This window comes from Engraulis encrasicolus, chromosome 2 (assembly GCF_034702125.1).
Source record: "Engraulis encrasicolus isolate BLACKSEA-1 chromosome 2, IST_EnEncr_1.0, whole genome shotgun sequence".
Classification (NCBI taxonomy): Eukaryota; Metazoa; Chordata; class Actinopteri; order Clupeiformes; family Engraulidae; genus Engraulis; species Engraulis encrasicolus.
In genome coordinates, this window is record NC_085858.1 from 1,091,723 (window position 1) to 1,119,074 (window position 27,352).

Sequence of the window (27,352 nt, forward strand, 5' to 3'; positions counted from 1 at the left end):
TGAACCATTTCAAGAACTCTGGCATAAATATATCCATGACTTAAGCATCATTAAGAAATCTATCGTTTCAAGAATACTATACATTTAAAGGTGCACTCTGTAGGATGATAGCCAGAGTAGGTATGGCAACTGCTTTTCATTGAAACAGGTGCCTGTTGCCAAATTTGATCTTTTCATGAATATTAACTTAATACTAAACTATTATTTACCAGTATGACCCAACTACAGTTATGCCGTTAAAAAGGTCTATTTCAGGCAATTCAAAACGTCAGACATGGAGAAGATCCACCTTTTCATGTATGAAAACTGCATTTTTTTCTAGTCATAATGAATACTTGAAATTTGATGGTGGTGGGAAGTATTTGTGAAAAAGGTAACACTTGTGAAAGGGCAGCATGAATTCTGGACAGAAACCGCTAAATATTACACCTTTAAGTTAAATGTATATAGAACCTGCTGAAAATACCCCGGAACAATGAAAATTACTGCATAGAGCAGATTCACTTCAAATATTATAACATGATTTCACACAATTCAGGATCACTATACTGTGTGCTACTCTAGAGAATACATGCAAATAAAAGCAACACAAACACCTTGTTCTTAATGTTAGGCTTTTTATTGAGGGTTGTACCCAAGTTATACAGCTTTGTATTCTGATGTCGAGGATCAGAACGTTACAAACAGTTATCAGTCTACGAGTACAGCCAACATAAGACCTAATATCTACTCTACAACCTTAGTACAATGTTCACTTAAGAGCACTAAAATTGAAAACCAAGCAACAAGGAGTAAAATAAAATACAACAGCATCAGAAAAAAAACATTCATCACTAAACACGAGTTTTCTACCTTGTATTGTTAGGCTAATTCCTGTCATTTTTAACCAATACAAATAAGGATTGTCCTTCAAAAAGTGCAGTTCCCCAAGTGAAAATTCTACGATGACCCCAGGAAGACAGTGACAAGTACTTCCTGCTTGTTTAAGTAAGTTTATTGATGTTGATTTCAACACAACTTTAAACAATCAACCAAAACAGTGTGCATATAGGTTTATGAGGGCGCAAAGAATGTTTTTTTGATATACGATTTCAGTTATTTGTTTTTGTTTTTCTTTTTTTTAAGAGGTTGCATTGAAAACTCCAGCTTTTTTCACGTCCACATATTCTGTGTTGGAGGAACAGTGAGAAAAGGCAAGTTTTCCAGTGTAATGCTCCTTCTGCTACAACTGGCCAATGTATTATTTTTTGGAAAGAAATACAACACATAAAATTCAATAATGGCACATGTTTCAGGATTTTTTTTATCCTCCTGTCACTACTGTGTAAGATTATATTGAGAGGAAAAACAAACAAACAAAAAAAAAACACATTGAAGCCTCATTTCTCACTGCATAGACTTTCTTAGTATTCTCCCAAATGGAAGTTAAGATTCAACCCCTCATACATCTTTTTTTGTGTTTGTATTACTGAAGCTCTTCAAGAGTTTTTAAATGACAAGACAGAAATACAGTTTAAGTCAATTGCCGTAGCACAATGTTCAACAGTAGGAACCATTTAAAAGACATGGGTATATTTTGCTCACAGGATAATTTCAGAAAAGAATTACATTTTGTCATACAAAAGTAGAATGTTGGGCCAAGCCGTGTTCCGCTCTACCCTCGCATGGCCATACAAAATGGGGATTGTACATTGCTCATGAATTTCCTTAAAACATCCATTTGCAAGTGGCATTTTAAGCATATACATTGTCCAGCTTTTACAAAAGAACAAATCCCTTTCCTCCCTCTCTCCCCTCAGAAATTTTGGCATGACAGTGAATTTTTCATGTCTCAAAAGGGACACCTTTGTCCAACACTAAACAGCTGTACATACATAAAGACATCACTTTTAAGAAAGACAGGAGACAGAAGAAAAAAAACAAAACAGGGAAACAAAACGAAAGAAAAAGTGGAAATTAATTGGGTGCCAAATGGCTTTCCCTATGCTATTAATTCACTCCATTTAACAAAAGCCACAGTTTGGGAGATGATACCACAAAGTCATCTCTCTCCCAACAGTTAGAAAGATCCTATTCAGAACCATTAGTTAAAGCCATGCACAGCGCACCAACTTTCAGTACTGCCACACCTCTACCCTGGACACAGTGGAAGGCAACACAGCTCCAGACGCACAAAGCCCTGGGACGCTGGCCTCCCATGAACAAAACTTAATAAAATTAAGAATACATGAACAGTAATTACAAAAAATAAGGGGGAAAAAAAATCACAGCACTCTAGTGCCGGAGAGTTCGTGGCTTTAAGGCCCGATACGGTCTCCGCGTTTACATAAACTATAGCTCAAATACAGTCGTTTCCTTCAGAGCGAGGAAGAGAGCAGGCCGAGTCTGAGGAGCAAACACGCACACAGAAGTAAAAAAACTGTTACCATCGTTAATCTGTCTCACACTGCTCGGATTAGCCATTGTGCAGGAAACAATCCCAAAGACAGACAACACACATCACACCTCCCCAACCCTATCACTGAAGCCACAGAAAGCCGTTCTCTCCTCCAGGAAAAAAAATACAGTACAACCTAATCAGTTTCATTTTATGTACACCAAGTGCAAATCCAAGGCTTTTCATTTTTAATTTGTCATTGTGTTTATTCTTGAACCCTGTACCCCCCACCCCACCCCACCCCTTGCCAGAAAAGAAACACAAAAAACCTGGTTCCAATGTTCCTCTTAATATTTGTTAAACAAAATGAGAAGCAAGATCTGGAATTAAGTAAACAAATCTTCTGATTGAAGTATATTTGGTAAAGCAGTTACTCAATATGGTTCAATACTGGCACACCACTGTCAAGTCAGGGTAATACTCAAAGGGTTTTTGTACTACGCTTTTTGAGTCATTAAATACAGATAATTTAACACAGTGAGCAAGTTCTACTATTCAAATAAAACTAGAATGGAGAAGGAAAAAAAAACAGCTTAAACAAATATTAAGGTCCATGGCTTAGCCTAATGCTGACATATCTCTCTCTCACCCTCTCTCTCCATCTGTCTCAAATTCTTCCTCACCTCTTTGAAGCTTTTCAAATATATTGTGCATCTTCAACTAAACAATCAATAATGTATATCGTCCGTAAATCTATGTACATTTTTTTTCTTGTATTCAACTACCAGCAATAGTTTACATTCACCTCTGTTCTAGCCTTCCATGGCTTTGTAATGCAGAGGCAAGCCATTTTCAATGACAAAACCAGCTCTGGAGAGGAAAAGAATACAGGTATTGTATATGAGCAGCCAAAAATGTTTGATTTATTAATATTGTAAGGAACTTCAGATTAACACAACCAAACTGTACACGTTACAATCATATTCTATTTGTAAACAGTTAAAAGCCACTTGACTTGTTGCATCTTCGGACACAATTTGAATCAAGGCAATGAAATGTGGACGACTTTTGCACTGTTAAAAATACCCCCCCCAAACAAAGAAAAAAAAAGAAATAAATTGAACACCATCTCTGGCGATGAGAAATATTGGAAACAAGGTTTTTGCCATTACTCAGAATATACAAAACAAACAAACAGAAAAGATTCTTCTGACCAAAGAAAAAGCCATTCTGTAGGCCGTGTCATTGGGCTACAGTATGCATAGTTACAGATTTCTGCTTTTTCTTCTGAAGTCTGACAGTTACACTGACGGTCACAGAGCAGGAGACAGGAGAACATTGAGCCACCCATGAGAGGAGGGAAAGAGAAAAAAGGACAAGATGGTGATTCTGCAAACCATATCCACCCATTATTAAAAAGACAGCATATTTTTTTGAAAGCAGTATGTAGACCATCTCCAGCTTAAAGCAGTTATTTGGCAGAGAAAAACTTACAGAGCTATAAGTACTTTCAGTGCTAGAAGTTGGATTTTTCCTACAAATGTTTCTACAGGGGAAAACTGGCTATATTTCCTGAGAACCATGCTGGTTATTTAGCAGACAAGAGGAATAGGTCAAATAACCAACAACATGGCCAAACACTGATCAGTATTCCCAGAGATAGAACGCTTCGTCTTCATCCTCAATATCATTTTTTTGTTCATTTTAATATTTTTTTCTTTTTTTTCTTTTTTTAAACTTATGTATTTTTTTGCTTGTTTTTTTTTCTTTGTTTCTTTTTTTATTATTTTAAAATGAAGGAAGAATGAGCATACTTTCCCCCTCAAAAGTCTGTAAACAAGAGGGCACGATGTGGCACCTCCAAAACAAAATTGAAAGCCTATTTGAAAGTGCTGTTCCCCCTGGCTTGCAGGTCGGGTTTGCAAGTCACAGCTGTGGCTACAGTTTTTACACACTGCAGAGCTAAATTCTTTAGTTTTAAAACACAAAATTGGTGCAATACTTAATTCTGTAATATCATCAAATAATCCTAAGTCAGCATTTATTATATCTTGATCTTGAACTCCACAATAGCACAATAAGGTAGGCGTCCATCAAGGCATGCCATAGTGGAGCGCACACTGTAGGAACATCCTTGAGTAAACAGCTACACTGGAACTGACTGCTTTCTCCATATTGCAGATTATACAGAGAAAAACCACATTCAGTGCAAAGTTAAAACAAAAGAAAAAAAGAAAAAAAAGCTCATACTCCAACATTGTCAGCAAACAAATGCAAATAATAAAAATAAAAATAAAACGAATTGGAATTCAAATAAACATGATGAATAAAACACGAGCTCGATTGAAGCTTTTTTCTGCATGAAGAGCACTACCTGGAAGTGTAAATACATCCTTTCACATTATAGTATTGGCCTGCATGATTCAAGTATTCAAACTGATATGTTTTGGGCTAAAACAAAGTGGACATATGTGCAGAGAAGAAACAACGTAACTTTTTCCACAGGGCGACCCCGCCATATTTTTGTAAGTGAAGAGAGTCCAACTAGTGCCGTTTGATTTTTTTTCTCTTTTTTTGTCCCCATCTGTCTCGATCATATGATAATGATTTTTTTTCTCTTTTAAACTACTCCAACTCTGAGGTCACGGTTATTTATTCATTTAGGTCATTTGTATGCTTTTTGTTTGATTTTTTTCTGTTTTATATTTTTTTTCTTTTTTTAAATATATATATAATATATATAGATATTTCTAAGTCAGAGAAAGTGAGTGAAACGTCGTACTACCACCACCACTACTACATGGCCTCCCCACCTCCTGTCAGGTGATCGACAGGAAGGAAGGAGCCGATGGGGGAGGGGCTGCTGATTCGGGGCCCCTCATTGGTGCTGGGGCTGCCCCACAGGCTAGTGGAATAGTTACCCCCACCCCACAGCGAGGAGGCATGGAGCTCTCCAGGGCCCGGCGCCCCTGCCAGGCCACTGCCGTTCCAGTGATTGGGGTCAGTGCGGGAAGGAGGGAAGGGGTGGGCTGAGCCTTCCATGGAGCCCGGCGCCCCCAGGCCTCGGCTCTGGGACGAGCCCAGCGACGTCTGCCAGCCAGGAGAGGCAGTCATGGACTGACCTTGTGCAAAGAATCGGTTTATTTCCTCTTCGCTAGCAAACTCAGCGAGAATAGTAGTGTTCCCTAAAACACACCTGAGAGGAGAGAGAAGAATGGGGGTTAAGAGGTGAGGAGATGAGGGGGAGATGAGGACAGGTGACCAAAATGGATGAGGAGAATTGAGGAGGGAGGGGGAGCGACAGTTCACGTATTGCTTCAAGACTGAAGGACTATCTTGAGGGTATACAGATTGGTGTCTGAGAACTCCTCTAAGAAAATGCTTTCTCCCCCAACCACTGTGTTACTTAAACCAACCCTAGTCCTATAATCAAATTGTACGGACACTTTAATACATTTGACATGACCAAGTAACCAGCCTCTTTCTGACAGTTATCCCATTTAAGCCACGTGCTGCCTATACGCTGCATTGACCTAGGGGCCTGGAGCTACATGGATGCTGCATTCAGGCTCTTGAGATTTGATTAAAAATGTGGGTATGTTAGAGCCGAATTAACACATTCTAATGGAAGATGAGCCTTCTAAATGCAATTTTTTGCAGGTGCCTTAGCTTAAATGGGCTAATGTAACACAGACAGATGTCAACCTTTAGCTTGTGAAGCCGGTTGTAGAACCCCATGGCTTCCAAGACTCCCTCAGTGGTCCACTGTCCCCTGTCCCATGTTTACTAAGCAGGAGGGTTACTTACATGTGCAGAGACTTCTGAGCTTTGGCGGCCTCCTCCTTGGAGCTGTAGCACACCACAGCGTTGCCATGCGGCAGGTTCAGGTGGAATGTAATCAGTGGCCCGTGCTGCATGCACAGAGTGCGCAGGGTGGATCCATCGATCTGCAGGAGAGGAGGAGCAGAGGGGTGGCGGGGAAGGGAGGGAGGGAGAGGGGAGGGAGTGAGGACCAGCATTGAACAGGCAAGCACAAAGGCCTCTGCACATTAACTCTGACCAAGTGAGGAGTACTGCTCCTACCAACATCGTTTTCGATACAACCTTGCACACTGTTGTCGTTTGTTGATTACAATTTTTTGACCGGAAGGTTCCCGCTTGATCAAGAATCTTTGCTGGAGTTTAACAGACACTGAACTTGCAAAATGGGTTACATTTGAAAATAAATACATCACAGGACTGTTGAAGCTATACACAAGCTTGGTTTACCTGAGGTGTGAGATTTTTGAGAACAAGCCAATTAGTTCTCCCTGAGCTGCTGTCACCCCAGCTGGAACCTGTAAAGAGATGAAGGACATTAAATTAATAACAATAATAACAAAACAGAAGAGTCTGCGGTACAGTCTTTTGGACCATGGGTCACAATTTGCCAAAATTTTGACTGGAAGAAATTCCACTTGACAAGAGCTCTGGGTTTCACATATGATGGCAGTGAATTTGTATTGGCGTCAGAGGACCAGTCATTTTTGTCTGTCTAACCTAGCACTGTACAAAAAATTTGCCAAATACGAGAGCCAAGGCTGAAGGCAGGCAGGCAGCCAGACAACCCTACCACTACACTGCGCCTGACGTGGCTACACGTCACATATGCGACTTCTCTTGTGTAGTCCAAATAATTAGATATTTTTGCATGCACACAACACATGCTCTGTCAATTCAAGTTGGCAACCACAACATTTTATCATTAATTCTGAGGTACAGTCATACCTGCAAACTCAGGGGTGTTGAAAAAGGTGTCAAACTATCGTGACTTAAACACACGTCACACACAAACTACACCTTTAACATACACTAGCCAAACATACACAAAACCATATACTACAAAACCTCACATCCCCCACACAAAACCACACACTACAAAACCTCACATCCCCCACACAACATCACTCAAACACACACAGCATAGGTGAAATACCATGGACACAATGCGCAGAAGATAGGGAAGGAGAGGAGTAGAGATGAAGGGAGAGGAGAGAAGGAGAGGGACAGGAGAGCACACACACACACACACACACACACACACACACTAGGGCTGGGCGGTATACCATTAAAAAAAACGTGATAACGGTTTCACCTACACAAGGTTCATTTTTTGATGAAAAGGTTTTTTTGGTTTTTTTTAGTCCAAAAAAGTGATTAAAATAGAAATAGAAAAATAATATTTCAGGATTCTCATTTTTAAATTTAATTTTAGCCTTTTCTTCAGAAACATTGAGATGTGGGGGGAAATCGCTGCTTATGAAAAAAAAATTGTGCAGAGAACCATGATATAAATTTTCCTCAAGAAAACCGTGATGCGATTTTTTCCAGAACCGCTCAGCCCTAACACACGCGCACGCGCGCACACACACACACACGCGCACACACACACACACACACACACACAGTATATTGTGTGTTCATTTATGCTGCTGCTATAAGACTTCCAATTCCTCCACAATTTATACATCTGTATATACACTCTACCATGCGCTAGGAATGACAAGTACTAGCCTACGCTATCGAAACTAGACATCCAATAACGTCACAGAGACCTTACTTCTACTGCTTGCATTCACCAACACCTAACCTTTCTCTAGCTGCTACCACGTTCTTTATCACCCGTTGAAAATTTTGAACCGCAGGAGGCTGCCATTTTAGCGTACCTGGGTGTCATTTACAACCAGCCGGATTGCAACCAGCTGCAATTATAAGTGCGATTACTGTACCAGAAGCTGAAAATCCTGCCTCCCAGGCATCTTGAGGTTTACAGGAACAGGTTGACACAAATCAAGCCCTACTACACTACTGATAGTTTGTAAAACTTACACTTGGCTATGTGTACAGTGGAAAGTGTTTTAATCACTTGTCACATATGATTGTCATAATTGACAGAGAGAGAGAGAGCGAGCAAGAGAAAGAAACACTAACCAGGAGTATATCTGGAGTCAGTACCGGACCAGCTAGCCAACCGGAGGGAGCCATTGTCCCAGGAGGAGGGCGGCGGCTTTTGATTAGTCAGGCCGGGAGGAGGGCGGGACGGAGCAGAGAGACCTTTGGGGGGAAGAGGAACCTTCCACAGCTCATGAGCCAAAGAGGTGTTGGTGACTGTACCAGGGGACCATTTGGAGTCACTGTTTCTGGCTGTGGGGGTACAAGAAAAGAAGCAACACAAGTTGATGATTAAATGCCAAATCACATCTGGCCTTCTGGACAGTTTTTAATCTAAAGCAGGAAAAACGCAACCTGAAAATCATCCAAATATAATGATATAAAGAAATGCAATTGTGAAATTTACTGTAATAACAACTGGTTTTTAGGTCCCATGTCGGAACTCTTTTAGTCCTGGCCTAAGGACATACTGATTGAGCATTTACATGTTCATAGAGAGTGTTGCACAGGGCTGCGAGAATAGTGGGATACAAACCGGAAGTGCTTTGTGCTGTACTGCTGAGGGAACCACTGTGGTTGGAGGCACGAATGGATGACCAGGCACTATTTGAAGGCAGCGTGGTGTTAAGTGATGAGGATGGCCCTGGGGGGATATTCAAATGTTGGGGAAAAAAAGTCCAAGTCAGTCATCTATATTGACAATTTCTGCAAATGTACAGGATAAACAGAGGAATTAAAATGGCATTTCTCACTGTCCCATTGACAAAGACAGGACAGACATTAAACAACAAAATAGTAGCCAGTTAAACCAGCGCCACCCGCTGGACACTGAAAAATATTCAGCTGCGAGTGGGTCTGGCCTTGGATCTGAGAACGTTTTGAACACTGTGCCCTGAGTCGGGCAAAACCAATTACAACGCAGAGATTTGTTTTGAATCAAAGCGGGGGGGGTTTTGAGGGAGTGACGACGAAGCTCGCAACACCGTTGGGAAAACACATCAACCGCAAAGATCACTGATTGGTCAGAGCACCGGCACGGTTTGAAAAAACAACAGGTTGTTCTCATCAACAATCAGAGGTATCGTTCATCGGGACCAGACTAAATTACTCCGGTGTCACATTTAGGCTGGTTTATCAGGCTTACAAAACAGATCAACACTGTGTGTGCAGTATTAACTCCCCTTGACTAGGGAAAAAAAGAGAAAATTCTCCTTTCCCTTTCCTGGCCGTTTCCTATCAGTGTCTATCTGAAGTGTAAAAAGATACTTGAACAGCTAGGACGAGTGCCTCGTGGAGTGGGGATTACTCATGCCCGACTCAATACATGCCATATTTTAGAAGTAAAGCATGGTAGAATTAAGAGCTACCAAGCAAAAAACAACAATGTGTGCGTTAGTGTCCAAGACAAGCACACAGAACTACTGTATGACCTAAAGCAGGCAAAGGGGTGCGTGTACGTGCAGGCAATATGCTGTATTCAACTGGAGCACAATATTTGGATTTCCCCCGATTCCCTGGCTCACTAAGGATTTATAAATGCTCATATCCCACATGTATGAACAGAAAGCAAAGATTAAATAACAAACAAATAGATAGCCTGCCCCTGTTGTAAAACTCTTACTTGTGTATCTGCAAAGCCTCCTGACATGGCAATGGAAAATAAACCCAAAACATACAAACAAACAGCTTACCATTGTTCCTGTCCCTGAGGTGATCAACATCCCGAACTGTATTGATGGAGAGATTGTTGATCACACTGCCAGGAGTGACGAAGGGATCAGTTTCAGGGTCAATGTTTGGGTATCCTTTCCAGGGCTCACCAGGGCGGAATTCTGAATGAAGAGAACAAATGACATTGCTTTAGATTTCAAAGCTTTGACAGATACACACATCTCACATCTCATTTTAAACTCATTCCCTTGACACAACTAAACAGTTCAGAGTGCCAATGTAAACAGGGCATCATTAATATTTGCCATGTTATGGCATCACCACACTTGTCTGCCCAGTCACGATGGTCTGTTAACTAGGGCTGTAGCGATATTGTATCGAACAGAGGAATTGCAATAGTTTCGTGGCTCTGCCTGTCTCGCAAACCTGAGAAAGAGAACAAGAGAGGACGAGCGAGCCAGATTAGAGCGAGAGATGCTGACACTTCCCCCAAATACATAAACAGCCCGAAACGGCTAGTCAGGGGGCCGCCTGAAGTTAGAAGAATGTTCAGGTCAAAAGGCAAGCAATCAGTCAGCATTAACCAATAATCCCCCCCCCCCCCCAACATTGATATGCTGATTGCGGTAATACTAATCGCCTACCTGGCGAAGACATGCTGTATTTCAGTCTCTCCACTCATTCTTGCTTTTGACGGTGTCAAATGCAAGGCTTCTTTAAAAAGGGCTTGGTTTGCTACGGGCCGAGGCCAGAAAAGGTGGTGCCGAAGTTTAAACCAAACATTTTCTTAGTCCCAATAGAACGTCTCTGCTTAAACCGCCTCTAAATACGCCTCTACCCAGGGGTATGGTGTGTGCAGTACTGACCTGGTGGCCAGTTGACATTGCTGGAACCATGAGGTGATTTGGCACGGTTGGGCCAGCCGTCCCCGACGGAGCCCGGGGGGCTCAGAGGGGAGCTGCTGGACGTCATGAAGTCATACGGACCAAAGGGGGAGTCCTCCAGCCTCAAACCGGAAGAGATAGCACCTGCACGCACGCGCACACACACACACACACACCTCATCAGTTTCAGCAACCACACATTTCAGGACAGTCTCCCAGCAGTATCAGCAAGTTCTTTCACAATAACAAACTACCATCTACTGATCATCTCATTCAGAGCTGGTTGGATCAATTTTGGTTGCACTATTTTCAGTCTCATCCCAGGAAAGACATCTTTGCCAATACATTATATAACCATCAAGGCAGTAAGCTTTCTATATTGTTGTGACCTGATCCCTGGCGTTGTTTATGTTATGTTATTGTATGATGTTCTTATTTTATTTATTTTATTTATTCATGATGTGTGTTTATCTTTTTTATAACCATATTTATGGTCATTTTAACCTTTTATTGACCACTGCACTTTATGTCTGTCCTGTGGTATATGTTGTTGCTGTCTATATGTGCTTATGACTTGCTGCACACCTAATCGCCCCTTCTGGGGACAATAAAGTTGAAAAGTTGAAAGTTGAAAGTTGAAGTATTTCTGCCTGTCAAGGTAAAAAAAAAGTCCTTGGTGGTTTCGGAGATGTGCGTACCAGGTTTGCTGGGGTTTTGATCGAGTGGGGAGTTGGAGATATCCATGGCAGTCCACTTCTTCAGGCGGGACTGAGGCTCCTTGAAGCCAACACTACCAATGTCGAGATTGCTTACATTCGAGGTCAGACCTATGGAGACGGGAAGTGGGTCACAAGGTAAGAGCACAACATTAAGAATTTAACAGACAGAACACGAGCCACATGTACGACTTTATGAACAATTACAAGTGAAAACAGAAATGCAATGGCTTTGGATTAAAAACATTAAAATTAGCGTAAAAAGCGTTTGAAAGAAAAGTAAGAACCAAAACTATTGAGGTTATTCTAAAAAGCATGAAAACAAAGACCAATATTACAACCGCACACCATATAACGTTTATGCGCATAAACACAAACATGCATACACAAGGTATGGCTTCAAACCAAGCAAGGGTGTATGCAAATTAACAGACACTAGCAAATAAGAAAAGGCTGCAAGTTGAGAAAAATCACGGGACAGATGAGGGCTAAAGCAGGAGGCCTAAACTCAGCCTGGTTTCCATTCATCGCCCATCCTTCTTTTGCCTCAAAATACAGAAAAAAGAAGGTAAAGGAAAAATGACCAAAAAAAGGCTACATAAATCCACAATACTGTGATCAACATAAAAAACGTGTGTATGGGGGAGGGCACGACGTAAAAAAATAAATAAAAAATTAGGGGGTCTTATTCACCTCTTGCGGACATTGTGTTGTTTTCAGGATAGGCAAAGGTCCTCCCAGACCGGGATGGGAGGGGCGAGCCCGGCGCGTTGTGGCCATTGCTCAGTGCGGGGCTAAGGAGGCTATGGGCCTGACTAGCATGGGTGACTGGGCTGCAGCCTGCCATTTCAGGGGCAAACAACATGTTGGTGTTGCCGGCCTTGGATTGGGCAGCTTGGGCTTGCTGGTGCAACAGAGCAACATCGGCCTGGGCAAGGGTGGCGGGACGGGAATGGGGATGGGGAGGGAACCCACCTAGAGGGAAATTAGTGAAGGAGCTCATGGCGCTGGCCTGCTCCTTCTGCATGTCGGGCGCATTTTGGGACATGAGGCTGTCCAGGTAGGACTTGAGGCCCGGCTGGTGCTGGTGCATGGAAGGGGGCTGCGGGGAACTCTGCTGCTTCAGCAGAGAGGGGTCCAGGTGGCGCGGAGCCTGCATCATCTGGCCTGACGGGCCCAGGGGACGACCCTGCAGAGAACAGACCAGCAGAAACAACCGTGAGAATTGCACAGTGCAATCTTACAGCTTAGTTCAAGAAAGAAAGAAATCCATGCCGGAAATGACCTGTAGAAACGGATAAGGTAATAATGCAGTAACTCCAAAAAGATGTAATGAAGGCTGAAAATGTAATAAATGCCCGTGAATGTAATAAAGTACATTTCCCAATAATGTAATAGTCAGCATAGTGATAATATAACAGTTACATTAACAACTTGACCTCTATTTTGCATGTTCTATTTGAAAACACAGCCATACAATATGAAATAAACACAGCCATACAATATGAAATAAACACAGCCAATAAATTAGGCTACATTCAGACAAGTCGCTACTAGTTACTCTCAGCATTAAGGGTAGAGAAAGCCACATGCCAACATTTGCTGTATGCACTCCTAAAATTGGTAGGCAGCTTATACTAGTCTAGTTACACCATCCCCTCTTACTAATTTTATTTGTACAGAAGACATTGACGATGTATTGAAGGGTAGTAATCCTTTGCATCAACACACTGTTACTGTTACAATTTCCCTCGTGATTTAAAAATTAATTTTAAAAAGCTTTTATTAAAAAGTGTGCGCATCCGTCTACAAGCAAGTGATAAATGCTTGATTGCGTCAAAAATAAATTGGGAATAATCCCCCAAAAACAAAAGTAAGATGTCTCTGGCCTCACCGGTGGCTCCTGCTGCCGGCCAACTGGCATGGCCCTGGGATTGATCTTCTGCTGCTGGAGGAGGAGACGCTGCAGGGGAACACAAACAAATCAAGACAAACGCATATACTAATGAAGGTATATTTTTTTAATTGTCTTTGTGAGTCAATGAAAGCGCAATGGCATAGCAATTTAGGGAAACAGCAATATTTAAGTTCACCAACTCCCATCAATTGGTTGACACATGTTATAAGAGTGCCATATGAAGTCTAAACCTACCAACTGGTTGATCTGGGAGAGTTGAGACAACTGGGACAGCTGGCTGAGCATGGCGACCTGCTGAGGCAGCAGGGGATTCAGATTTCCATTGTTGGGAGCGTACTTCAAAGATGGAGGGACCTGAAGAAGCACGGAGCAAACACAGGTGAGTTGGGGGAATCATAAACACATGAGGAAACAGCAGTCCATTTAAAAGGTGCACTGTGTAAAATGGCGGTCAGAGTAGGTATTGCAACTATGCTGCTCATTGAAACTATGCTGCGTATTGCCAAAATGTTATCTTTTGACGAATATTTACTTAGTAATAAACTAAAATGTACTTGTATGATGGTCAAAGCACAGTAAGTTTTGTAGTTTATATGTCTATTTCTGGAAATTCGAAATGGCAGACATGGAGATCCACGCATGCATGAAAAGTGTCTTCTTTCCAGTCATAACGAACACTTAGAATGTGATGGTGGGGATATGTATTTGTGAAGTCAACATTTGTGAATGGGCAGCATGTAATGTATCTGTAAATAAACTGCTAAAAAAACACTACTCAGTGCACCTTTAAGACAAGCCAGACCAATCTAAACACCATCGTTGCAAACACCACAGCTGCGAATTACAATGCAAAACATTTACTGATGTCATTCTATCAACATATGCAGTTGCCAAACAAGCTCCAACTAACCAGCAAGAAATAACAGTTAGGACACCCATATCTGCATGCTAAAGGATAACTTCTTCTTTCGACATGCAGTTGTAATGCTTACACTACCCTGGACTTGTCAGTACCTGAGAATATTTTTTTATTCCTCAGCCTTTTCCGAGATCCTGGTCATTGTAATGGGGGCAGGCGTTTGTTTACATTAAAAAAAAACATCTTGATTTATTCTCAATAACATCTAAAAGGTTATGCAACACCAGCAGACAACTAGCAAACATCGATACCTTTTGGGATAAGATTTCGAGTAAGCTTATGTTAAGAAGGTTTTTCAATGTTAACAGTCCTCCCCCATTAGAATAGCTCAGGTCTCGGAAAGGGCTGAGCCAAAAAATGCAGCATCACCGGGTACTGACAAGTCAAGGGTAGCGTGAGCAATACAACAGCTTATTAAAGTAAAATTGGGCAGAAGTTCCCCTTTAAGTAGCTGTACGTATGCGTGCGAGCAGTGGGATAAAATGTCAGACCTGAGAGGGCAGTAGAGGCGGAGGCACTTGAGGACGAAGATTGGGCTGCGCAGAGTTCAGAGGCTGTACTGAAGGCTGCTGGGAGTTCCGGCCTTGTGCTGCGTTGCTACCACCATACATGGGGTTTACATTCTGCACCACAGAGAGGGGAGGAGAGCGCACACAGACACACACTTAATGCTCAGTAGCAACAGTTGACAAAGTGACAGGGAATAACAAGAAGGGGTGTTGGGTGGGAATGTCGAACTGTGTCTGTGTGAGTTAATAAAACCTTTCACAAACAAAGGCAAAGGGGGTGACAAGTTGAAAAATGCTTTAGGGAAACATGGTTGCTCACTGTGACATGGGTTGGAGATGATCTGGGTTTAAAATGTGAAATGACAGGATTCATTTTGGTTGCAGTGCCCCATCACTGCTACCGAGTATTGATATTATGCATTTGCACTGCATACTGGGGGAATTGTAAGGAGGACATTGTGTACCCTAAGAGGGATGGAGCATTGGAAGAACATGTCACACTCCTCTCTGTTGGACACTGATGAAATGAGGAGACCGTCACAGAGACACACACACACACACACACAAGTGGACAGACAAGATGGACCAAAGGTGGCAGCAGCAGTAGCAATCAGCACCAACTCACCTGCCTACCAGAACCAGGCCCAGAGTTAGTCTGGCTGCTTGGTGAGGCATAATTGGGGTTCTGATTGGGATCGTGTGGGGGTTCCTCTGACCCAGAGGAATCGTAAGAGGCCACAGAAAGCGAGTTCTGCTGGCGGGGCAGGGCAGGGTAGGACGGGGGGCAAGCCAGCCGGACCGGTCGGCAACAGAGCGAGCAGAAGAGGAGAGCAGGAGGAGCAGTGGCAGAGGCAGCAGCAGCCAGCAGCAGCAACAACATTGGCAGCCACCCAACAGAAGGAAAAGACCCCAAGAAGCCAGTGGATTATAAGAACGGGACATATACAGCAGAGAGAGGAAGGGGGGAAAGACAGAGAGAAGAAGGAAGGACAGAGAGAGAGAGAGAAAAGAAAAGGAAAAGAAGGGAAGGGAAGGACACAGAGAGAAAAGAAAAGGGGAAAAAAGAGCTAAGTTAGCTTCTGTCATAACCTGCAAGGCTGTAGCACAGCTAAAAGCAGAGGTAAAAAAAGAATGGGGCCCAGAACAGCGCAGATGCACTGGTTTGGGGCGAAAAGAAAGGCACAGCATGTAGTCTTTCACTCTGACCCAGCGCCACCATTTCACAAGCGCAGCTCACTAGTCAGAGAGAAAGTGCTAGAAAGAGTGCAGCACTGCATGCAGTCCACTAGGGGGAGACCGAGTATCCGTCAGACACCCAGGGGGAGAAGGAGCAAGATGGCACAAGATGGTGAGAGAGAGAGAGAGAGAGAGAGAGAGAGAGAGAGAGAGAGAGAGAGAGAGAGAGAGAGAGAGAGAGAGAGAGAGAGAGAGAGAGAGGGGGGGCATGAGAGTAAAGACGAGAAAGGGGTGGTGGTGGTGATTCAACCATGCAGCACTACTGACCTTATCGAAGTAGTTACTGCGGTCCATGGAGTCCTTGTGGATCTGGTGGCGAGAGGGGCCATTCTTGTATTCGCCCATGTTGAACACATGCTTGTCTACGTCCATTCTCTTGTCAGACATCATTCCTGCACGAAGAAGTAACAAACGAAAGGGTTAATGACGCAGCCTTTTCGCCTGACCAATGGCCATCAAGAAAGCCCTCTGATAAGGGCAAATAAAGCACTGAACGAGGAGCATGACTCACCACCAGACATGTCCATCTTATTGCTCTTGTGAGAGTCCTCGGATTCTCTCTGTTGGCAGCAGACAAGGCATAGTCAGTTTACACATCCACCCCCTGGCTCTCACTGCCCTACAGTTCTATACGTGTTAAATGTACATGCATACATATATACAATGGAAAACAATAACTTAAGGACCTATTGTTCTGTTTATTTTCTGTGCACTTTGTATCTGAAAGTGTTGTATGCTGTGATGATGTCCTCAGTTGTAAGGTGCTTTGTACCAAAGCATCTGCCAAATGCAATGTCATGTAAAAATGGACAAGCATACTCACTGAAAAAGTCATGCTGTTGAATTGCTTCACCATCGGATTCATCCATTGATCATCCTGCTTTCCGGGTCCTTTAGTCATCTAGAAGTTCATGGTAGAAAAGTGTGTTAAATAAAGCGAAAGGAAATCATCATGAAAACCCAGAACTCTATACCTCAATACTTAACGCATGAAGGGGAAACAACCCTCATTGTGTCCAAGTGTATTTCAGCTGCTGCTGTGTGTGTGTGTATATTTGTCCATCAATATGTTAGTCTTTTTGCACAGTGTGTGCGAGTGTATCTATTCTGCATGTCTGTACAATAAACTACTGTGTGCGTGCATATGTGTGATTCATGCATCAGCATGTTAGTATGTTATTACTGCACAGTGTGTGTGTGAGAGTGTTTGTGTGTGTCTAGTCTAGTGTAACTCCACATTAGAGTCTGGTCAAACGCAATTTCAAACTTCTGTGCTAACCCTGTATCCACAGATTTTGGCCAATGAAGTCCACTTGACTGGAGGTGTGGTTTACCTTGGGAGGCATCTTCTGCCTGGTGTAGGTGCTGTTATTCCACATGCCAATCTCAACCTCCTCCTCCTCCTCTTGCCCCCAATGGTTGTGGCTCGAGCCTGCCATGGGCATCTCCTCTCCACACCAGTTGTCTTGCATAGGTTTGGATCCTGGAAAATGATGTAATACAAAACATGTAATGCAACACTGATCATGATCATAGTCTTCTTTGTAGCAGCTCATTTTTAATCACAACGTACTCAAGGTTAATTATCTCGTATGGTCCCACAGCCTATAAAAACAACATTTCCCTTATGCTTGTATTTGCTTCCTGATGGAACAAACAAACACTGAACCTGAACTTACTACACCTAGTCTAGCCAAGAACTCAAAGAATGAATAATCATCTCAGTGTACCACCCACATGTTTTTTCTTTCTTTCTCACAGACAACACTGGAAAGCCTGATCTCTCAAACACAGCTGTAACTGAAACAAAAGCAAAACAAAAGAAGGACAAGCAAGGCTTGTACCAGTCTTGTGTGGAGGCTGCTGGGCCATGGATGGGTTCCCCCAGCCGCTGCCGCCAGAGTTGTCTCGACCCGTTTCCTCCCAGCTGGAGCCGGTGTCCATGGGCTTGCCCCAGGCCGAGGTGCCGTTGTCCACGGAGACGGGTGGAGGTCCAGACGGCTCGCCCCAGGAAGACGACTCCATCTTCTGAGGAGCGATGTACGTCTCTCCCCACCCTGACAGGGTTGAAGACCAGGGTTATGTTACAGGAAAAGACATGGAGGATGTCAAGTCCTCAAGATTCTGTCATTCATTCCAAAAAACTAAAATGTGTGAGCATGTGTTCTTTTTTGCACAATTAATTTTTACCATTCAAGGGACTCCTACATTCAAGGGACTTGTGTATACAATACTTAACGGATTTTTGATGCAGACAGTGGAGAAAGAAGGCATAGTATAACACCACCAAATTAGCTTAAGAAAATATTTTAAAAAGTACAATGAGTGGAGTGTGCCCTCTTTCTGTGGTCCCAGACTAAATATGTCCCTTATGTAAGTTTTGTTTACCCTGACGTTCTACCCCACGCGCCTCCTCCTCAAAACTGACCACGGGCCATTTTGCACTTTCCTCCCAACACATACCCAGGATAGTTACTTTAAAAATAGCCTGTTCATGCGTGTCCCCGCTGATCAAGTTGCTGCCATATGACTGCAACATCAGCGGTCATGTAACCTTAGCTTGCTACAGCACTGACCCTACAACCAGTAGCCAGAAAAAGAGACTGTAAGGTAGGGGTGGGCGATATGGCAAAAATGTTGTATCACGATTTTTTAACATGAAATCACGACTTCGATTTTTTATCACGATCTTCCATCCAAAAAAATAAAAACAACAAAAAACAACTTTCATATACTTGCAATTTGTAATTTGCAGTCAATAAAATGTTAACACACTGATGATACTCTCATAAAGTGTACAATTGGAATATAATAATGTAAAGAATAAAGTGAAGGCAACAACACAAGTGAGAAAACGTCACTCTGATACTGATAATAAACATCCTCACTACAAGACGATCTATACGATTTCTCCACTTTGGCAGATTCGAGACGATCTTTTACTCAATATCGCGATTCACGATATAATATCGTCATATCGCCCACCCCTACTGTAAGGCGGTTCTCTACTGCCAACTGACTTTGGAGGCCTCTGAAAGCCAGAGCAGTTTTTGGAATTGATTTCAATAGCAAATAAAAAACCACCCTTACAACTGCTGTTCAATATTCTCTGATGTTCTTTCTTGACTGGCAGTTCGTAATAACAAGACCTTTCAGTTCCATAGCCATAACAGGATGAGGCCATTGTAAATTAGTTACATGGCTGGATAGCAAAGCCATGTGCACACCTCTCTGAACCTTCAAGAAGCAAGGTAGGTAAGACTTCGCTTTTGTGACTATTTACTACACTAATGCTTGAGCTGGCCCAGTCCCAGGGTAAACTCTATGGCACGTGTATGTACGCTGTACTTAACTGTGCTAATGTATTTAAAAAATATTGTATATAACCCTACTTGCCATCAGCACTTGTTGTTCTGTATTTCGTGTGCACTTTATATCTGTAAGTATTGTAGGCTATGATTATGTCCTCAATTGCAAGTCGCTTTAGTGAAAAAGCGTCTGCCAAATGCAATATAAAGCAATGTAATGTAATGCGTCTTCTTTCTAGGCCACTGACCTGAGTTGCAGCTCTTCTCCTTGGGGGCCATGTTGGGGGGCACCTGAGGTGGTGGGGGCTGGGAGTGGGAGTGAGAGTGGGAGTGGGAGTGGGGGTGGGACTGCTGCTGCTGCTGCTGCTGTTGTTGCTGCTGCTGAGGTGGCGGGGGCCCCTCCATGGCCTGCTCTGCAGCGCTGTTCTTGTTCCACATGTTCATGCTGCCGTAGTTGTACTTGTTGGGGTCCCCCCACGCCGAGGTTCCGTCGTCGATCTCCATCCTGCGCCTGATGGACTCGGGGGACGGCTCTTCCCATCCGCCAGATAGCTCCTCCTTCTGCAGCGTGGGGACCGGGCCTCCGAGCCAACCGGAACCGGAGGCCTTGTTGCCATTGGGGCCGCCTGACTGAGGATTGGAGGAAGGGCCACCCCGGAAAGACCCACCGCCGCCGCCGTTGTTCTGGTCCTGCGGTGGCTTGCCCCACTCGGAGGTGCCGCCGCCGTGGCTGGGTTTGATTGGCTCGCCCCAGCCCCCCTGGTTCTGATTGCTGATTGGTTTGGAGGGCTCTCCCCAGCCTGTAGGGCCGCACTGATCGGGAGTGTTGGTGCCACCGCTGCCGCCCCAGGTGTTGCTGCTGCTGCTGTGGTTGTTGTTGTTGTTGTTGCAGCGGCCTGGCTCACTCCAGCCAGAGCCTGAGCGGTCGCTGTCACTGTCCCTGTCCCAGCCGCCAGAGTTGGACTTGGGCGGGTCCCCCCAGTAATTTCCACGGGAACTGTTGTCACCGCCTCCGCCACCACCACCGCCCCAGCCATCTCCACTGTTGGAAGGGGTGCCCCAGCCCTTGTTGGTCTTGGGGCCGTTGTTCCAGGTGTTGGAGGAGGAGGAGGAGGAGGGCTTGTCCGTGTTGCCTCCCCAATTGCACTTGTCATCTTCCCAACCTCCGCCACCGCCGCCTCCTCCACCACCGCGGCTCCCCGTCTGGGCTTTGGCATTGCCCCATCCAGAGTTGGGCTTGGGGTCGCCCCAGGTTGACATGGTGTGTCCGTCGTGGGCGTTGTTGTTGTTGGGCTCGTCTCCCCAGCCACTGGAGTTCATCTGCTGCTGAGGAGGAGGAGGAGCGCTGCCCCAGCCAGACGTCTCATGCTGCTGCTGCTGCTGCTGTGGAGGTGGTTGTGGTTGTGGTGGTGGTGGTTTCTTCTGGGAACTGGTGACATCCCAGGCAGTGTTTTGGCGCACCGGGGTTTGGCCCCAGCCGGTGTTGGACAACACGCGGGGGTCCATGTCGGCCCGCGTCAGCGCCGTCATGATGAGGCCCTGCTGGTTGGTGGGCCGCCGGCGACCCGCATTGCCACCGCTGCTGCCACCACCGCGAGATTGCCCGTCCCTGTCCCCGCGTCCACAGGAGCTCTCTCCGCTGCCCTCGCTGCCCGTGGACTTGTTCCATGTGCTGCTCTGAGAGGCCTGGCCGCTGCTGCCACAGCCGTCTCCCCCACTCCCGCTGCCGCCGCCCACGAGCCCTCCTCCTCCCAGCCCCAGGGCGTCCTGCTCCAGGGACTTCCAGCCGTTTGTTCCCTTCCTGCTCCCGTTTGTGCTGTCATTGGAATGCTGATTGGTGCCGGGCAGTGGGTTCCACTCCCCGTTGGAGACCTTAGTGCCAGTGTGAGAGGAGGAGGAGGACGAGGAGGAGGAGGAAGACGAGGACACGCTGCCCCAGGGCCTGGGGATGCTGGCGGCGGGGCCCATGCCCGCGTTGTTGCCTTGCGACCAGGACGACAGGTCTTGGGACGACTGTGGCTGTGGTGCGGAGGAGGACATGCCGCCTGAATCCCAGCCGCTGCCGTTGCCGTTGCCAGCGAGATTACTCTTGAAGGAGGAGGGGGGAGGTGGAGGGGCATTGGTGTTGGCCAGAGAGGCCGGGCCGTTGGGCCCCGACTGCATTAGAGTTGCGTTCACAGTGTCGCCCACCACAGAGGCAGAGGAGGAGGAGGAGGAGGAGGAGGCAGGGCCTTTGGGCGCGGGGCATTTCTCTCCAGAGTAAGTAGTGCCGGGTGGAGCTCCCCACGCCGTACCGTACAAGCCGTTGTTGCCGCCGTTGGTTCCGTCGCTACCACCGCCGTGGCCGTGATGCTGCTGCTGCATCTGCTGTGACATGGAAGTGCCGTTGGTGAGCGGGGAGGGAAGGGGAAGCTGTGCCGACCCCCCCGAGCTCACGGACCAGGGTCTGTGCCCCGCCTGCTGCTGCTCCATCATCTGCTGCACTGAACCGGTAGAGTTTGGTGAACTAGAGGTCAACGTGTTAGTAGTGTTATTTGGTCCATTCATTTCAGTGTTAAGGTTTTGCGGCTGCCCACTCGGAAGCTTGTTTGTACCGCTGACTACGTCGGACTCGGCCATGCTGTCCGGCAGGCTCCCCCAGGACATCTTAGAGTTGATGCCACTCTGAAGGCTGGGCATTTGACCTACGGTGCTTTGTTGAGTGTTGGTGCCACCATTCCCCAGCGGGTTAGGCCCAGTGTTCTGCAGAACAGGCCAGGCACCATGGTTGGCATTTGGGTTCAAAGTGCTTGGATTTATACCTCCATTGGTTGAGGGACCTTGGGTACCCCATGCATTTAACTTGCCGTGGCCTCCGTCGGCCATCTTGACGCCAGGGTTCTCTCCCGAGCCTGGACATGTGCTTAGCATCGGGCCGTTGGAAAGCCCCCAAGGCCCCTTGAGGCTCACGCCGCCGCCAACATTATTGCCGCCGTTCGCAAGTAGGAATGGCTGGGAGCTCGGGCCGTTGCTGCTGCCACCGCCGCCACCCTGCCTGTTGCCATTACTGTCACCAGTGTTCCCAGACGCCATCATACTGCTCATGCTCATGGTTTGACTCTCCGACCCGGTCATGCAGGTGGAGTCAGCGTCCGTACATTCTGAGGCTACCTCGGGCTCGCCACCGGCGATGGAGGAGGGCCACGGTTGTCCCTTGTTGTTGTCGACGCAACTGTCTACAATGACTTTGCCCCAGTTGCTGTTTGAGTCGCTGCCAGAACTCCAGGGAGAATTCTCATACTGGGATTCCAGACCAGTGTGATCCAAACCTGCAGAGGAGAGGGAGGAAACAGGGAAGGGGAAAGAGGGGAGGCAAAAAAACAATTGTAAGTCCTTTCAGCACATATAATGCATAGATTAATAAAACCAGACATACAAAATACAATTCATAACATACCATTAACGGGGCTCTAAATTAACACTAGCCAACTGGCCAAATGCTGGTGAAATTGTGTTTAGCCGTTAGAAAAGACCAACATATGAGCCACTTTGACCCATGTGTTTGAGTGTGTTTGGCTGGTAACATCTACTAGCAATTTTGGCTGGTGGGGAAAAAAAAAGTCAATTTAGAGCCCTGACTGTGAATGTTCAGGACAAGACAGACACCTGAAACATATATACATTCAAGTATGCCACCAAAACATAAACCAGTCCTGGAGCTGTCATGAGAAGAACAAACACCAACACAAACAGACAGACAGACAACCGACACAAAGCCTGGCTGACAGAATGGCATGGCTATGGGATTTCACCACCAGTACCACCACACAGTCACGGTGGAACTGCATGACAGAAATTCCTTTGCTTTTTGTTTAGGGGGGCTCCTATTTGTTTACGGATTAGTGCACATTAAAAGCCAGGAGCGGACTGAACCACCACCACAGGGCCGAGGGAAGCTGCAGCCCTGTGTCTCGCTGTGCGCAGTCTCGCCCCCAGTCTGGCTGCCACATAAGCGCAGCTGCCACCATTTTGTTGAAGCAGTGTGATCCCCGCCACCACATGCCAAGAGCTGGAAGAGGGAAGGGAAGCGGCGTGGCTAGAAGGAGAGGGCTTGAGAGCTGTGCTGAACAAGAAACGGTGTGTGTGTGTGTGTGTGTGTGTGTGTGTGTATGTGTGTGTGTGTGTGCATATGTTGAGGTGGGATTGGGCTCAGGTTGGGTTGCCCTTTTTGCTTTGGCCAACCTAGTTTCCCAGGGTTTTGTTTCTCAATTTTCAATAGCAAGGGTACACCATACACCCTGACTTACACGCACAGCCTAAACTTGTTGTTTTATTCAAACACAGACCCATCCATAGTAAATTCAGAGAAAAACTGAATTTCGCAGTGGTCTCTTAATTTTCTCCACGGCTGTACACCCCGACTTGCTCACATATCCGCTGTCCAAAGCCATGCTAGTGAGAGCTCTGTCCATTGCCACCAACCTTACACCCCCCCCCCCCCCTCTTGTGCTCTTGTTTCTATGGAGAAAGGAAGGATGGAGAAGGGCACAAGTTGGGGGAGAGAATGTCCTTATTGCTCTTCACTCTTTCAATTCACACTTTAAGATGGCTGCCAAGCTCGCCAGAGAACGACGGTGGGCTTGCCAAGTCTGTCTGAATCAGACATGCCATGACAACAAAGGAACCCAGACCTTCCTGAAAGAGCTCCTTTTTCTGGCTGAAATCTAGAGCATTTCATTAGATCAATCCCAATCACCATTTCAGCTCACTGTTGTTGGCAGCTTTACAGAGAGAAAAACAAAAACACACACACAAAACTGAATTCGGTCAAGCTGATGATTTTTCTCCAATCTGCCGCGTAGCGTACATCACGTATTTGTATTACAAGAAGCGGAAATAGATAACAGATTCACAACAAAGCGCTCTGCTAATATTTAACATTTCTCTCACTTTCATTAAAATGACCACTGTACTACTCGCAACTCACACACATGGAGAGATGTATTTAAAAATAAAATGATCAATATCAATAGCATTTTATATAGCACATTATCATACACAACCGTCATCTTTGCAAATACAGTGTGCATGGCTGCAGCTGTTAGGCTACATCTTCTCCTCTCCCTACCGGACACCACATAGCGAAGATGCAGGCAGAGAGCAACATACCCAATGCTTCCAAAGGCATAACTGCACGACTACACTGCACTCCAATGCCAAGCAAACCAAAATCCTTAGATTTCAAACAGTTATTAACGTCAATAAGACTAGGAAAAATACTAGACTATTGGATATTGCGAAACAAAAGACTGCACACACAAATGACTGATGGGTGGATAGCCATTCGAGCCTGTCGGCGCGTGTTGGCAAGTCGACATACCAGAGCTGTTTGATGAGAGAAGACATACACTGGACATTTCTATGTGAGACAGACAAGGTGAGCAAAGCTGCACCACACCAAAACACACCACCACACCACACCCATCACCTGGCAAACACACACACACACACACAGGGCACAGACACCAACACCCAAAAAACTACACATTCCACATGGCACAGGGGCACACAGCAAGAACACCAGTGATGACGGGTGAGGAGATGGGAGTCACCTGTTTGATTAGGGGAGTGGCTGACCGAGTCCCGAATGGGAGCCATGCCTACGAAAACAGAAGAGCAACACCATCAGACACCCTATTGCTGGACGCAGACTGGGTGAGTCCACTTCGCTTCCTTGCTAAAAGGTCAACACTACCACCAGATAACTCGCTACACGACGACGATAAACACCATTATAAAACAAAAATGTGTCATCACAACAGGCAGACAGGCCTTATAGGGATGCCTTTTGCGAAACATGTTTACATATGCTGCCAATGGCGGGTCACCTGTCAACTTGAAAGGCAGGCAGACACAAACACACACACACACACAGTAGTGAAATACATGAACGACATGCTCAAACCTCTAAGCACAACCGTACACCACACATGCTTTGTGTTGTTCTACCACTAACCATCAACACACCATTTAATGCATACATCCTCCAAGCAAACCCACACAAGGAGTGGCTTCATTTGTCGTTAACCTCAACAACTACCAGAGACTAGACTGTCAACACAAATCATGTTTTATGAGACCGCCTGATCACAGCTCTGCTTTAATTGATGGCATGCACCTCCTTTTCCAAGTCCCTTGGTTATTATGTAAATAAACAAACACTACATTAAACCCCACGGCTCTGATCAAAATCATGCTGTCTGCTGCATTTCTGTAATGGAGTTGTCTCATCTACATTGCTGTGAAATTTCACATACATGCTGGACATTGCAAAACATTAGATACTTTCAACATGCGTTTCTGAATCCTTTTGCATTTCATTTAATTCTTCACAAGTGAAAAATAGACACTCAAGGGAGAAAGACGGAGATGGAACTTGGTGTTCGCTACAGTCCTACTGCATGAATTAATTGGGCCTTTTCCAAAGGAGACGGGTATCTGTGTCTACTGATGACTCCAAGCACGCTTTTTGAACTCGTCACTGGAATAGTCAGAGGGGAGAAATAGCCGAGCAAGCTAACTTCACTCACAGCAATGACAACAGCAATGACAACAACAATGACTCACTCTTCCTTCATTCCAGCTTTACGAATGAGCATCAGAGTAAAGGGAGGATATGTACTGTTAAATTACTCTACACCAGTGGTTCCCAACCTTTTTCTTAAGGGACCCATTTTTTTACTATTGTAAGCTTTGGTGACCCAACCACGCGAGCGCCCGCACAAGTCACAAGATGCCCTCTGTTTCCTGCGAAAACTTATTTTAGTTATTTTATTCCTCAATTCGTCTTTGGTCAAATATAGAATAAATGTTTAATGTAGCACTTACAATTTGTTGCGTCTATGCATTTATTAGTTAAATGCTTTGTCTTTTATTCAACATGGGCTATATATATTTAAAACGAAACCCCTTAAAATCAAGAGGGCTCCGCGACCCCCTGTGGATCTTTGGCGACCCATAAGGGGGGTCCCGACCCATAGGTTGGGAACCACTGCTCTACACTATGTGAATGCTTTCTATCCACAGACACGGGGAAAGCCATCAAGCCAAACATTCTCACTTGCACAATTCCGTTACATGTATACATTAATTAGGGAACTTGCTGTGCTACACATCAACCATTACGCTTTTCTCCAAGGTCACTTCTCTTCACTGCTCAAATGCACAGCTTCACATGTGAAGCTGCATTTCTTTTGCACAGGTATCTTCGCGTTCAATGCAGTGATTGGTCTGCTGAATCTATTCATAGGAGAGGAGCTTTCCCATGTAAATGTGCCCCTGTGTATGTGTATTAAGTCACCTGTCTCTCTGCGTGTAGTTACCTGCAAAGCTCAGTAAATTTGTGCCTGTATGAGAATGTGAGTGTAGTGTAGTGTAGTGTTATGCGTAGTCACCTGAGAGATGGCCGTTGGCAGCGTGGCGATGCAGATTGAGTGGACCCCCCTCGCTAGTAGTGAGCGCTACCCCTGGGCGGATGGAGCCGAGCTGCACTTGGGTTCCCAGGGTGACAGCAGCAGCAGCGGCGGCGGCGGCAGCGGCAGCGGCGACAGGGTGATGTGGAGCACAACAGGAGGCTGCTCCCTCTTCCCCACGTTGAGGCTTCACCAGAGGGGGCAGAGGAGGAGATCACAGCTGCTGCTGCAGAGGACCCGGGCCTGGGCCTGACCTTTGTGGGTACTGGACACGGAGTGGGTAGCAAGGCGGGGCGTGGGGCGGGCTGAGGATGACCACTCGGGCCCTGTTGGCATTGCTGGTGGCGCAGGGTGCAGGGGGGTGGGGCTTGCTGTCCGTGCTGTCCGTTCCGCTGCCGCTGGCGGTGAAGAGGGACGAGGCCGCCAAGAAGA

At 45.6% G+C, this 27,352-nt stretch overlaps 1 protein-coding gene across 2 annotated transcripts; it reads right to left on the bottom strand.

The window, feature by feature from the left end:
* Nucleotides 1–603: 603 nt before the first annotated feature.
* LOC134465636 (trinucleotide repeat-containing gene 6A protein-like) lies at nucleotides 604–27,130 on the bottom strand. Of its 2 annotated transcripts, none has more exons than XM_063219417.1 (20): nucleotides 26,903–27,130; nucleotides 25,061–25,108; nucleotides 19,718–22,777; nucleotides 18,006–18,218; nucleotides 17,496–17,644; nucleotides 16,985–17,062; nucleotides 16,673–16,721; nucleotides 16,429–16,553; nucleotides 14,908–15,039; nucleotides 13,732–13,851; nucleotides 13,474–13,542; nucleotides 12,273–12,768; nucleotides 11,562–11,690; nucleotides 10,846–11,007; nucleotides 10,000–10,140; nucleotides 8,844–8,951; nucleotides 8,348–8,560; nucleotides 6,647–6,714; nucleotides 6,185–6,324; nucleotides 604–5,573 (listed from the first exon to the last, which is right to left on the bottom strand). In XM_063219417.1, the coding sequence occupies exons 2-20, from the start codon at nucleotides 25,104–25,106 to the stop codon at nucleotides 5,174–5,176; spliced, it is 5,898 nt and encodes a 1,965-aa protein (XP_063075487.1). In that variant the 5' UTR covers nucleotides 25,107–25,108; nucleotides 26,903–27,130; the 3' UTR covers nucleotides 604–5,173. The 2 variants fall into 2 exon arrangements, with proteins under 2 accessions (XP_063075487.1, XP_063075481.1); XM_063219411.1 differs by having other exon boundaries at nucleotides 12,555–12,768; nucleotides 26,903–26,987.
* Between the last annotated feature and the right edge of the window lie 222 nt (nucleotides 27,131–27,352).

Excerpts from the sequence above, each read along its gene's own strand:
- LOC134465636 (XM_063219417.1), bottom strand. The coding sequence starts at position 25,106 with ATGGCTCCCATTCGGGACTCGGTCAGCCACTCCCCTAATCAAACAG. Across the intron at positions 17,645-18,005 it reads GCAGCCTCCACACAAGACTG|GATCCAAACCTATGCAAGAC; the intron begins GTACAAGCCTTG and ends ATCATTTTCCAG. Across the intron at positions 6,325-6,646 it reads TCAAAAATCTCACACCTCAG|ATCGATGGATCCACCCTGCG; the intron begins GTAAACCAAGCT and ends CCTCTCCTGCAG.